General features: G+C 34.5%; 1 protein-coding gene across 1 annotated transcript; it reads left to right on the top strand.

The window, feature by feature from the left end:
• Nucleotides 1–720: 720 nt before the first annotated feature.
• LOC133811026 (uncharacterized) lies at nt 721–2,513 on the top strand. Its single transcript, XM_062246109.1, has 3 exons — nt 721–1,167; nt 1,256–1,385; nt 1,939–2,513. The coding sequence occupies exons 1-3, from the start codon at nt 787–789 to the stop codon at nt 2,163–2,165; spliced, it is 738 nt and encodes a 245-aa protein (XP_062102093.1). The 5' UTR covers nt 721–786; the 3' UTR covers nt 2,166–2,513.
• Nucleotides 2,514–14,532: the final 12,019 nt, after the last annotated feature.

Below are 14,532 nucleotides of genomic sequence, written 5' to 3'. Positions count from 1 at the left end.
ATACGCTAAATAAATATATACATATTCTATCAATAACTCTTTAAAAAATAAATCGTCATGGTATCACTTTTTAGCCCAAACATTTGGTACTGTCACTGAGATAAGCTTTAAAAGTCACAATTATACCTACAAATTTGTCGAAAAATGGTGACGATATAGTGAGAATGAGTGACTGAGCTTTCTTTCTCTTAAAGTGTTTGTTCCAATGGTACCACCTCGACCTTGGAGTGGTCGGAGCTTGCTAGAAGACTTAGTCAAAATCTCGCGAGTGTCGTGTTTAGTTGGCGCATGAAACGTCCTCAGGTAGTGTTTGGCTTTGGGCGGAGAGGTCGGTAGAAGATGTGCTATCACCTGTAACTGCATATGTGGCAATCTGAACTTTAGTGATCGACATTGAGATTTGATAGTAGCTTGTATAGAGTGAGGGAAAGAGAGTTTAGAGAAAGATTGAAATCATTTTGAAATCCGAAATTGATGTACTGGTATTTTTGTAATCTAAATTGTACACGTTATTTCTGTAAATGTGTAAATGTCAATTAAGTTGTTAGTATTAAAAAGGGGAGGATTTGACTCCATATGGGCTGCATTGGAGAGGCCCAATAAGACGCTCCACCCTATTATGGGCTTATGCTTGATTATTAAGGCCCAAACTGCAAGCCCGTTAAAAAGACCGCGTTTCAATCTCAGGCCCATTGCCTTAAACCCCCAAAAGAATAACAAAACCCTTGCGGAACGATACAGAGAGAGAGGCTTCGATCTTCATTGGGGACAAAATTGTCGGAAAAAATGGCTAAATGGTGGCGCTCCGGTGCCGGAGGCCTTAGGGTGTTACTGGGGAACTCACCAAGATCATCCTCATTTAAAGCCGCTTCTTACCATACGATCCAAGCCATCCCTAGAGAGTGTACGGGGGCCAGAATCTCTGCGAGAGATCGAGCGCAGGGTCGAATCCCCACCGTGGTTTTCAGTCAGTCCCTTCTCGAGAAAAACCCCAACAGTCGCTCGGATTCCAAGAAGCATTTATTGACCACGGAGAAGAAGCAGATTCAGGCCATCGTTAAAGCTGTGGATCTCCCGTTCTTTTGCTCCACGAGGTTCCCGCTCCAGATCCGAGCCGGGTCCGGATCATCGGTTTTACTTGAATCCGGGAATGTTGTTCCCATTAAGGCAAGCTCTTTTCGCTTATTTTTCATTGCAATTTTGTAGTCGTTGATAAATTTACTTTTTATGATTTAGTTCAAGTTTGGTTGTGTAGATACATAGGGATGAAGAGACTGGGAAGATATTGAATATGGTGTTTGTATGGGCTGAAGATGGATCAGATTTGAAGCTAAATGTGCCCATTGTTTTTAAGGGAGAAGATGTTTCACCTGGTCTCAAGAAAGGTATTCAATTTTCCTTCTTTGGTGCTTCATTTATTTTGATAATTGAAACTTTTTTCAAGTCCAAAGAGTATTTTTTTCTGTCATACTTAGTGTTTGTTTATATAAATTCTTAACCCTTTGAAGTAGCCATTCCTTGTATTAGGTTGTAATTTACAAGACTAGAATTTTGCATATATGTTAAGGTCATCACATATGATTGAAACTAAGCTTTCCGCTACTCTTCTCCCTATAATGTTTGGAGCAAGAAATTATAATATTCAATAATTGGAGACAAAGAAACTAAAACAATTGCTATGTTGTAAGTGACTACAAGAAGAAACCGTAACAATTGTTATGTAAGTGACTAAGTGGTGGACTCGAACTTTAGACCATCCTATTGGCTATTGTTTACCATGTTATTCAGTTTTATTCTTCACTTCATTTGTACATGTATTTGAATTGATAGTGAATAGTTGATATGATTGAATGGGAGTCAATGTAAGTTTCCATTGGTTAAGTATGATAATGATGCACTAGATACATTGATTGTGGTCCTTTGTGTTGCCAAAAACAGGTGGTTGTCTGAACAAAATAAGAACTAGTCTAAAGTACATTTGCCCAGCTGAACACATTCCTTCCAAAATAGAGGTTGATGTGAGCAATCTAGACGTTGGTGATAGAATTTTCATTCGTGACGTGGAAGTGCACCCATCGTTAAAGCTTTTGAGTAAGAATGAAGACATGCCCATTTGTAAGATAGTTGCAACCGAGTTGGAAAATTCAAAACATGCTGGAGTTTAGGTACTGAAAGTTCATAGTTGAAGGCCTTTCCTAGATTTTGCACTGTGAATCACAATCAATTAAACAATAAATCTGGTGCTTTCTTTACTAAGCTAATCATTGAGGTTGTTCTCATGGATTCTATAGTAGGCAAGAATTTGAGCTTGTTATTCTTATATCCTATGGTTCTGATTGTTATCAATTATCTTGCATTACTGTCAAATTCATTAAAAATGATTCAAGTGGTAATCCATGGAAATTAGGATGCTTGGAAGTGGTGGTTTGTAATCTGTTAGAATTGAATTATAAATTGGATAGCTGGGAGAAAAAGCTATTGTTATTTTTTAATTAGAGGGCTTTTCTTTTTCATTGTTTTGTTTAACTGTATAATATTATTCATGCGGTTTTAGTATTACAACCTAACTCTAATAATTTGACAAATAATCCTATTAAGTCAATTAATTTTAAATAGAAAATATAAAATAATTATTCAAACAAAATAACACTGTTAAAATAATATTTCTTATAATAAAATTTGCAAATAATAATGTTTAATAATTTTCAACCACACTAATTAATATATTGTCGTCCCATGTGAAAAGTAAAATTGTGGAATCTTTGTGTCTAGCATTTGCTGATAAAGTTCAGGGTTTTTTTTAATATCTATGGAGAGTTTAATAATACTTATGGCTTTTTTAGAAAATTAAAAAAAAATATGGAAGAAAGAATTATAATTAAAAAAATCTGGGAAATATATATTACTCCTTCCGATATGCCTCATCATATTTTTCTTTCACAATGTCGATGCCGAAATCTTGCCGGAGTGCCGCGAGGACGTCGCCGAAGTTCCACCGACTCCAATCTCACCACTCTGTTAGCACAACAAAATGGGGTGGAAGAAGTCCTACTTGATCCGTAAACTACTTATTAATTCTTTGTCGTTCCTTGCATGATTTAATTGTTGTTTGATTTCACTTCCTGGGTGCATTAATGATAAATACTACTTGATGCTTTTCTCCCGAATGTGTACAAACATATACATACCAATTATCAACCACCAACTTGATCTTCTTAATAGATATGAATGCATTTCTTGCATTGAAATTTGAGATTTTATGCCTAACGAGGGCTCCTAAATCTAGTTGCTAAATTTTGCCCAATTACCAAAAATATCTTTATTAGTTTTTCTAACTCTCTCTTAACCTCACAAAGCTCTATTATCTTTCTTTCTCTCAATTTCAGACACTTCTATAGCACAATCACACCACACCCACATATATTTCTTTTAGATTTGAAGACCACGCATTGACCCTGAACATCATGGCAACTATTTTGCCATCTTTTTGCCTTTTGTTTTTTTTTCTTTCTAATTTCATTTGTCTTTAATGATTCAAAGCTTAAACTAAGTAAAAAATTTAGTCAAAACACTAATATACGCATTTCAAACAAGTTTGTGTGTGAATTTGTTGTTTTTTTTTTACAATTTTTTAGATCTGAAACGTAAAAATTTACAGAAAATTCAATATATTTCGATATACCTCGATGCTCAACTCGATAGGCCCTTAAAAATCATGTTTTTCATGAAAAAAGTCTTATGTCTCGACAGGTCTCGATGAAACTCGATGTAATTCATAGAAAGTGCATAACTTTTCACTCGGTGTCCATTTTGGGTGGTTTTTTTTTTTTTTGAATTTTGGTATTTTTTTTAGATCTACACGTCTAAGATGTGTACACACACATTTGGGAAGTTCAAAGATTGAAAACACCACAAAGTTAAAAACAATGCCCCTATATTTTCAAAGTTGGGTATGTTTTTACTCTTTGAACTTCCCAAATGTGTGTGTACACATCATAGACGTGTAGATCTAAAAAAAAATACCCAAATTCAAAAAAAAAATCACTCGAAACAGACACCCGAGTGAAAAATTATGCACTTTCTATGAATTGCATCGAGTTCCATCGAGTTCTATCAAGATATTTCGAGGTGGCATCGATTTTCATCGAGGTATGTCGAGGAAAATGATTTTTTCATGAAAATTATGATATGATATGACTCGATACACCTCGATATACATCGATGCCCACCTCGATGTGCCCTCAAAAATTATGTTTTTAATGAAAAAAGTCATCTGCCTCGACAGGCCTCGATAGAACTCGATGCAATTTATAGAAAGTGCATAATTTTTCACTCAGGTGTTTGTTTTGGGTGATTTATTTTTTTTGAATTTGAGTATTTTTTTTAGATCTACACGTCTAAGATGTATACACACACATTTGGGAAGTTCAAAGATTGAAAACACCACAAAGTTAAAAATAATGCCCCTATATTTATAAAGTTGGGTATGTTTTTAATCTTTGAACTTCCCAAATGTGTGTGTACACATCATAGATGTGTAGATCTCAAAAAATACCCAAATTAAAAAAAAAAAAAAACGGACACCTGAGTGAAAAGTTATGCACTTTATATGAATTGAATCGAATTTCATCGAGGTTTGTCGAGGTGGCATTGATTTTCATCGAGGTCTGTCGAGGCAAACTATTTTTTTCATGAAAATTATGATTTTCATTATATAACTCAATATACCTTGATGCCCACCTCGATGGGCCACCTCAAAAATCATGTTTTTCATGAAAAAAGTCATCTGCCTCGACAGACCTCAATGAAACTTGATGCCACCTCGACAGGCCTCGATAAAACTTGATGGAACTCGATGCAATTCATAGAAAGTGCATAACTTTTCACTCGGGAATCTGTTTTAGGTGATTTTTTTTTTTAAATTTGGGTATTTTTTTTTTAGATCTACACATTTATGATGTGTATACACACATTTGGGAAGTTCAAAGATTTAAACACACACCCAACTTTGAAATTATAGGGGCATTGTTTTTAACTTTGGGGTGTTTTTAATCTTTAAACTTCCCAAATGTGTGTGTACACATCATAGACGTGTAGTGTAGATCTAAAAAATTCAAAAAAAAATCACCCAAAATGGACACCCGAGTGAAAAGTTATGCACTTTCTATGAATTGCATCGAGTTTCATCGAATTCTATCAACGCATGTCGACGTGGCATCAATTTTCATCGAGGCCTGTCGAGGTAAATGACTTTTTTAATGAAAAACTTGATTTTTGAGGGCCCATCAAGGAGGGCATCAAGGTGTATCGAGACATATCATGAAAAAAAATCATTTGCCTCGACAAACTTCGATAAAAATCGATGCCACCTCGACAAATCTCGATAGAACTCGATGCAATTCATAAAAAGTGCAGAACTTTTCACTCGGGTGTCCGTTTTGGGTGATTTTTTTTTTTTTTGAATTTTTGTATTTTTTTGAGATCTACACATCTATAATATATACACACATATTTGGGAAGTTCAAAGATTAAAAACACCCCAAAGTTAAAAACAATGCCCATATATTTTCAAAGTTGGGTATGTTTTTAATCTTTTAACTTTACAAATGTGTGCGTACAAATCATAGACGTGTAGATCTCAAAAAAATACCAAAATTAAAAAAAATCACCCAAAACGGACACCCGAATGAAAAGTTATGCACTTTCTATAAATTGCATCGAATTCCATCAAGTTCTATCGAGGCCTATCGAGGCAGATGGCTTTTTTCATGAAAAACATTATTTTTAAGAGCCCAACGAGCTGGGCATTGGGGTATATCGAGTTTTCTACAAATTTTTACATCTCAAATCTAAAAAATTGTAAAAAAAAATCAAATACAGACTTGTTCGAAATGCATATATTAGTGTTTTAACTAAACATTTTACTTACTTTAAGCTTTGAATCATTAAAAACAAATGAAATTAGAAAGAAAGAAAAACAAAGAGCAAAAAGATGGCAAGAGAGCTTCCATAGTGTTCGTGGGTCGATGTGTAGTATTCAAATCTTAAAGAAATAGAGGTAGATGTGGTGTGATTGTGCTATGGAAGTATTTGAGATTGAGAGAGAGAATAGAGCTTCGTGATGTTTGAAGAGAGTTAGAAAATCTGGTAGGGGTATTTTCGGTAATTGGACAAAGTTTAGCATCACTTTTATATGATGTCAAGATTGAGAGTGATTTAGATTTAAGACCCATCATTATGCATAAAATCTCAAATTTTCCTTTATTAATTATATTTATTAAATTTGTATCATTGTCATATAAATATTTTAAATAAATAAACAATATTATTTATAAAAGAATCCTATAAAAATATTAAATGAAAAATTAAACTAAAATACTGATTACGATTTTTATATATATATATATATACATAATATGATAATTTTTCTAAACATAAATGATAATTTTTTTAATAAAAGTTAATAGTATATATTATATATTATAATTATTATAATATTTAAATTTATATTGATATAAGTATTAAATATCTAGTTTTGTATTAAATATTATTATAATTATTATAATATTTGAATTCATATTAATATAATTAGTAAAAAAAAATAAGATTATATATTATTATCATAATAATATTTTATAGCATTTAAATTTATATTAATATAGTTATTAAATATCTAATTTTGTATTATATATTAATAATGATATTTTATAACATTTGAATTTGAATTTATATTAATATATATGTAGTCTTATATTAAATATTATTATAATAATGATATTTTATAATATTTAAATTTATATTAATATAATTGATAAATGTATATATTTTTAAGTTAATTTTAAAGGTATATTTCGTTAAAAGTTAACAAAACAAACTGTTAAAACCAAAAAATTTCGTTATCTACACACTATTTATATAAAATATATAATTTCAAGAAAGAGACCTTATTTCTTGGTTTTATTAACTTGTGTTTTATGTTTAATTAGTTATGGGTATCCGATTTTTTTTTTGATTGAGTTACTTGGGATTCTACATTTATCTAATAATTAGATTACTGAAAATAACTTGCTACTAAAACGGAGCATTAAAGTGCTAGATTATCTTAATCTGAAATGATAATAATAATAGAAAAAACTATAAATAAGTAACATGAAAATGATAAATACAACAACAAAAAATAACTTAGATATGTTTGAATACCATAAAGTTAACTTAGAAGCATTACAAGCATAATAAAGATAATAACAAAAAATAATCGTAAATTTTATAATTTATAAAATTAACAAAGACTACAACAAAAGTAACATGATATTTTTTTTAACACTATAAAATATAACTTAGTACTTTTTGATACTATAAAAGTAACATGGAACAATTACAACCATCAATAAAAAGTATTATGTTACTTTTGATGGTAACCTAATTCGAAACCAATACAGCAAAATTACTCGTGATGATGATAACCTATTCTAGAATAAATGTACAGGTTACTCTTGATGGTAACCTAATCTGGAACTAAAAGTAATATGCAAAATTGATGTTCAGTAAAAAAAAAAAAAATTTAAAATTAAATAAAAACACACATAAAATTACACAAATATCCTTACAAAATTGAATGAAATGACGAAAATACAAAAACACACACACAAAACCGCAAATACTATGTGTTTGGTATAAAAATTTATTTTGAATTTTTTAAACACAAAAATGGAAATATTATTTTTATTTTTGTTTCTTTATTTTTAAAAAATAAAAATATGTTTGGTAACTATTTTTGCTTTTTGTTTTTAAAAACAAAAAATAATAAATGCGTTTGATAACTTTTATTTTTATTTTTTATTTAACAATACAAAATGAAGTGTTGATTTGAATAAGAGAAGAAAAAAAAACGAAAAAAGTCGAAAACCGTTTAAAAATAATTTGAAAGTGAAAAAATTTCTATGTTCAAAATTTAATGAATTTTAATTAAATTTTTTAAAAAATAATAAATAAAAATAGAGTTACCCAACACTATTTTATTTTTAATTAAATAAATAAATAAATTTTTTTAAGTGTTACCAAATAGTAGGGTTGTGCAACGGTCTATTTAGTCGGTTTTTTACAGCTTCAAAATCCAGAATTTGGTTTTCGGTTCGGACTAATGCGATCCAAAAACCGACCAACCAACATAAACTACTTAAATAACCGACTGTTCTAAACCACGATTTAGTCGGTTCAAACTGAAAAAATCGAATTCAAAACTTTTTAAAATTAAAAAAAAAATTGAAGAAAAACTAAATCGGATTGTTGGAATTTTTTTTTTTTTTGGCATTTTAAATCTGAAATAGAATCATTCAACTTATCCATGTATTCAAAAGGTAAATTAGAAACAAACTAGAGTTTTTTTAAAAAAAAAAATAATCATATCATAGTAACAACTTGCATCCAAAAGAACAAAAGCAGTAGTTAAACTTAAAAATCCACATTCCACAAACACAAACACAAACAGTAACACATTAAAATTTTGTATATATAATTTATTATATATTATATGTAATCAATTTTATAAAAGAATTGTGTGTGCACGAACAGTAACATATTAAAATTTTGTACATATAATTTATTATATATTATATGTAATCAATTTTATAATAAAATTGTGTGTGCACTGAGTGAGTGTGAGTCTCGTGTGTGTGTGCAGTGTGAGTGAATGTGTTGTCATTTTCCTTAATAATTAATAATATTAATAGATTGTGTACATATAATTTATTATATATTATATGTAATCAATTTTATAAAAGAATGTCATATTCGGTCGGTGTCGGTTTCTTAGGTCAGTTCAGACACCGAATTATAAACTGACCAAATTAAGGGCGGTTTGCGCCACATCGGTTTTTTCAGTTTTCTATTTCATCGATTTCAGTTTCTTCGGTTTTTGGTCGGTCGATCAGTCTAAGCGGTTTTTTCGATTTTTTGGATTTTTTGCACAGCCCTACCAAACAGCACCTATGTTAACAATTAAAATATGGAAATAATTCAAACAAACACAAAATATATGGACATTTTTATCCACATAATTAGCTTTATTTAAAAAAAGTCATAGTTGTTTACTGAGTTTTTCGGAAACTAGAATAATAGAAGATTAGAGAGCTTAGAAGAAAGGGTTTGAGGAATAAAGACAAGCTTTTTACGTGGTTGGGGCGTTAATGAGCCTTAGTCCACGAGACTGTTATATTAGAGCTTAGAGAACCTTTGACAATAGAGTTTTCTACAAGTTTGAGCGGAGTAACTGCTTACAATAAAAATCTCAGATCCCCTCCTCAGTGCACCACTATTCGTATTTATAGGCACATAAGTGCACTGGGCTTGGGCCGAGCTGACCCGGACCCAATAAGGGTGTAAATACCATTAGCTTCTCTGATGGGAACCCAATACAAAGGATTAAAATATGAAACGTACATTAATCAAAGCCCATTGGGCCAAACCAAATAATATCTTATTCTAAGACATGCGACAAACTGGAGTTTCAATCTGGGTATTCTGGGCTACGAGGAAGATTTGGGGGACAAGATCGGTCAGAGTAGTGGCGGCACAGGTCTGAACCAATGGCGTACAATCCTGAGGTAGCCTCTTCTGCAGGTTAAGCGTGGAGACAACCCCCACGCTTCATGGGACGATGTCAGTGTCTTGGACACTCTATCTCGCCAAACTTGAACAACCGACTCGGGTTCGTTTACCAATGTCCCCCTCCGTTCACCAAGGTCTCGGACCATTTACCAGGAGCTCGGACTGTTTACCAGGATCTGGGTCTATCCACAGCGATCCCGGCTCCCATCTCGATTTTGGGAGCCGCGACCTTCTTTGCCGCACCTCGGGGGACGCCGCGGTGAGCAGTCCCGGGTTCATACCACCTGCCCCCGCGGTGGTCTCGGTCCCCACTCCTGGATGCCCTTTGGGCCTTGCCTAGACTTGGGCTGCCAACATCTGTTTTCCTCTCATCAAATGGGCCCGATCTGGGCCTTAACTCTCAATCAGGCAATCCACGGGCTTAGAGGTGGATCTGGACACCCGAAAAGAAACGGGGATAACAATAGTTTATACAAAATCTAAAAACAAATCCATATTTATGAAAACAAATAAAAGAAAACCATACCTCACATAATTTTCAATAAAGTTTAAAGGACAGAAACTTCTAGAGTCCCTTTTCTTTTGCTAAGAGCTATCATTTACCCCATGACTTTTACATTTTTCCTCACTTGCCCCATTATTTACAAATTAAGATATTATTTGCCTTATTTCTTTCTTCTATTGAACAGTGCTAAGGCCAAGAACCAATTTTTTCCTAATTTAATATTTTTATTAATTAAAAAATTAACTATGTATATACATATACTTGTTATAAAATTATGAATCCAAACTTTTCATTTTCTTCATTTTTGCTTAGCTACATATATAAGTATATATTTTATAAATTAATATATTATAAGTATATATTATATTTTAAAAAAAATAAAATATTTAAGCATATATAAAGATATTGTTACACCCAAATTTTGCGATAAAGTAAACAACCACGAAATGTATGCTCGTAAAAGCATAGGCTCGAAATAAATGAATTTCCACATTATACTTGTGCAAATTATCATGGAATGTCATAGCCACGTCATCAACTTGTGAGCATAAGTCGTAAGCTTGAAGGAAATCGTCTTCCCCAGGAAATGAGCTCGACAGACTCATCTAGTACCGAGGTATTGATGACTGGATTAGTGAACTCGTAGTAGAGTATATTCTCAAACGTGTCTCGAGACAGAAGTTAGGCTCAAAGACACGATTAAACAACAACACGGAAGGTTGTTAGAAAATCCCTATTTCTTAGGGATTAAGTTTGACTGTGCATTTAGTTCATATTTGTTAGGAAAAATAATATTGCCTCAATGGAAATGGTAAGATTATGTTACAACTCTATGCAAAATATTACAATGGACAAGATTGATTAAATAAAGTGTTACAACTCTATAACTGAAAATACAAATAAAACAAAGGAAATGAAGAAGATGATGAAGAAGAAGTGAATAGTAAAATACAACTCAAAACAAAAGTTACAAATAAAATAAAGTGTTTGGACCAAATGAAGAGATTACAACTCTTAAACAAAATATACAAGTAAATAAAACAAGAGAATAAGAAGAAGAACAATAGAAAAAAAGGAAGAACATAAACCACAAACAAACTCTCACTTACACAACCTAAGTGAAGAGGATTGGGGATCACCAACTTGAACAAGGTTTAAAACCTTTGTCCAAAAGCTTATTTCCCCCTAACTCAAGCACTAAGGGATCTCTCTCAGATTTTGGAAATGCTTTATGGAATTATCAAGCCTCAAGGTGTTTCTAGCCAAGTGCTTTAGTGGATAGAAATGGTGTGTTTTACAAGTGAGCATTAGGCTCCTATTTATAGAGTTTAGAGACACCCTTTGAATTTCAAATTCCACCAACCCCCATGGCTGTTACCAATGATTAATTTGGTGTTTTATGGAATTAAAATAGAGATTTGGGAGTTACTTAGCTGTTGGAATCGTTCAAAGTTGGATAAAAAACCAAAATTATAGAAGCTGTCAGCCATTAGGGCCGCGGCGCTAGTTCCAGGCGCCGCGGCCCTCAGTCAATTTCAGCAAGACATTTTTTTCAATTTTTTCCAAAACGTTCCAATTTATTCCCACTTGATTTTGTAACTTCCATGCACAATATGGGAGTTAAAATCACATCTCTATCAGCCATTTCTCAAATGGCTTTAAGAAATTCATCTCAATATTGTGTAACAACAAATCTACACAATAATGGGTGATATTTAGGAGTTACAAATTTGTGATGAATTTGTAACACCAAATATGTTACATGTTTGGATATTTCACATATATCCAAATAATGTAACTCTCTATTATATGTTACAATATGTGACACTCCATGTCACATTTATTTAATCTAAAACATTATTGTTGACCCTCGTTTTAGCCAACTAACACGGAGTCAAAATATGAATGATATAGGCGAATATGTATAGATAATAACGTAATGACAAAAGTAAAGAAAACACAGTAATTTATAGTGGTTCGGCCCCAGAATCTGGTAATGACCTACGTCCACTTAGAATGATATTGATATGGGAACAAAAGTCGATCAGAGAGCTTGGGCTCAATGAGTTTCAACACTCCTCATAAACAATCCTCGTTTTCACAGATAATTTCTATGTTCCTATGGTTTTTTAGCTGCCAAAAAGGGGCCTTTCCCATGAGCCATCTCTTGCTTTTTATAGGCCCATGGGGAGTTGCCCAATATTGTTACAGATATTATCCCTTGAATCATGGGATATTCAGAAGATTGCATGAAATAAATTCGGGATACATAAGATCTTTCCATAAATGTTGTTTTGCCAGCGGAACCACCGACCAGTCTGGTCGTGGTAAAAACAGGTATGTCCTGCTTCTGGTGTGTCTCATGGTCGATACTCTAGCAGACGCTCCAGGTGTCAGGCACGTGTCAAGAGATTATTCGCCACGTCACAAATGCTAATTTATTGGATAACATTTGCCCCCCAAAGTTTATTTACTACGAACAGTAAATAAACTTTGAGCGTACGACCCTTCGGTAACCCCTCCTGACATGTCAGAGCCTTTCGTGCGTTCTTGAAAAAAGCAAACCACTCCTGTCTAATCAAGGCTTTTCAGTTTCCCAGAAACAATTTTGACGGCCTTTACGCTTCCCCATACTTCGAAAATGGAAAATTAATGATCACGCCTTTTGAGTACCAGAGACAAACTTATATAAGGTTACTTGAGCCATTTTCTTCCTTGTTACGCACGTCATCTCTTTGTCGAAAAACCCTAAAAACCAGAGCTTTACTCTCTCCGGCGAACCTTCCTTCGTGCTGTAGGATCAGACAGTGGGCTCGTTGACTTCCGAAACTCTCATTTCCATCTTCACGACCACTTTCCTTGGTAAGTTACTCTGCAACTCCATGCTTCTAACCTTTCGTGGTGCATGCTTTTAAATGGTCTACTGTTTGAATCTCTTGGTTTCTGGTTTTTTGAACGCCTGTAGATAAGATGTTTTTTGTCGTCAACGTATGCTTTTGGGTAGGTTTAAAACCCAGGATTAGCACTTTTTAGGACGTAGGATCGAAGTAGCATTTCGATTTTTTAATCCGGTTGGAAATAATTTCTTCCCGTTGCGAGGGGAGTCGAAAAAGCTTTTCAGGAAAACTTTTCACTCTCACCCTTTTGGCCCGCTTTTTAAACTGTTTGCGCAGAGAGACTTGGTCAGAATACTGTTATATAAAGGCTTAGCTTTCATACTTCGACCAGCGCTACTTTAGGAATCTCCTAGATCCCTCTGACCTCGCCTCCCCATTCTTCTGTTTGCAGATTTTAATGCCAGATTTGTGGGGAGGTGAGAGACCCATCGACGACGACCTCCTTGCCCAACTGCTCGAGGGAGAAGAACAAATATCCGATCGCATCCACCAGATACCCTTCTCTCGAGTCTCTTCCAGACCGCATCCTTCTATGGCCCGTTCAAAATCCTCTGGCAAGAAAAGGCCCGAATCTGAGAGTAACCCATCTTCTTCTGCTCAGCCTGACTCGCAGGCGGGGGCTCCCTCGACCAGTGGTCGAGAAAATCTTACTCCTGACCCCAATATCCAAACTAGGGCTCGTCCTCGTCATCGCAATCCGCCTGATGTCGAGTGGTACACTCCTCCAGCCAGTTCGATGACCCCTCGGATGGTCGCGAACTGCTTCAGAAAATACCCCCTAACGGGGGTGACCATTACACGTCCTACTGCGGAGCAGAGGGCTAACCGTCCAGGAGGGGCAAACAGCGCCTGGTCCCGGTATCACATTGAAGCGGGGGCTTATCTCCCTCTTCATCCTTTCTTCGTGGGGGTGGCCAATTATTTCGGCGTCGCTCCCTTTCAAATAACCCCTAATGGATATAGGATGTTGGCTGCGCTCTATGTCCTGTACAAACTTAACAAGTGGCCAGAACCTTCACCTCATGAGGTTAATTACCTCTTTGATCTTAAGTCCAATCCTCAACACAACGGGACGGGCTTTTTTCACTTCTGCCATCAGGAAACTGGCCGGACGTTTTTGAGTGGCACCACCCACATATCAAACGTGGGACATTACAACAAGGAGTACTTCTTTACTCCGGATATATCCAGCAACAACTTGGCCTTCGCGAGAGGAGGTACAATTTTGTCTTTGTCCTGGTCGATACTTTATCATAAAGTATTTCTCTTCGTCATTTCTCAAACTCGACTCATTTTTCAGGCCCCTGGTTGCGCCCGACCCCAACACCAGACATGGTGTCGAGGTCTGACACTCTGGCCAGGATGTCTGCCGCTACCAAATGTGTCAAGACCTTGACACAAGAAAAGAATTTGAGGTCGTCTGGCCTTCTGGCTCCTCGCCATGACAATAGAGGGTCCGAAACGGACGAACCCATTGCTGGGGGGGTCCCCGAGCAGCAATTTCCTGTGCCCTCTCCAAGGAGG

This window comes from Humulus lupulus, chromosome 1 (assembly GCF_963169125.1).
Source record: "Humulus lupulus chromosome 1, drHumLupu1.1, whole genome shotgun sequence".
In the NCBI taxonomy this organism is placed as follows: Eukaryota; Viridiplantae; Streptophyta; class Magnoliopsida; order Rosales; family Cannabaceae; genus Humulus; species Humulus lupulus.
The sequence above is the reverse complement of the archived record's forward strand: the minus strand, read 5'-3'. Positions and strand labels throughout refer to the sequence as shown.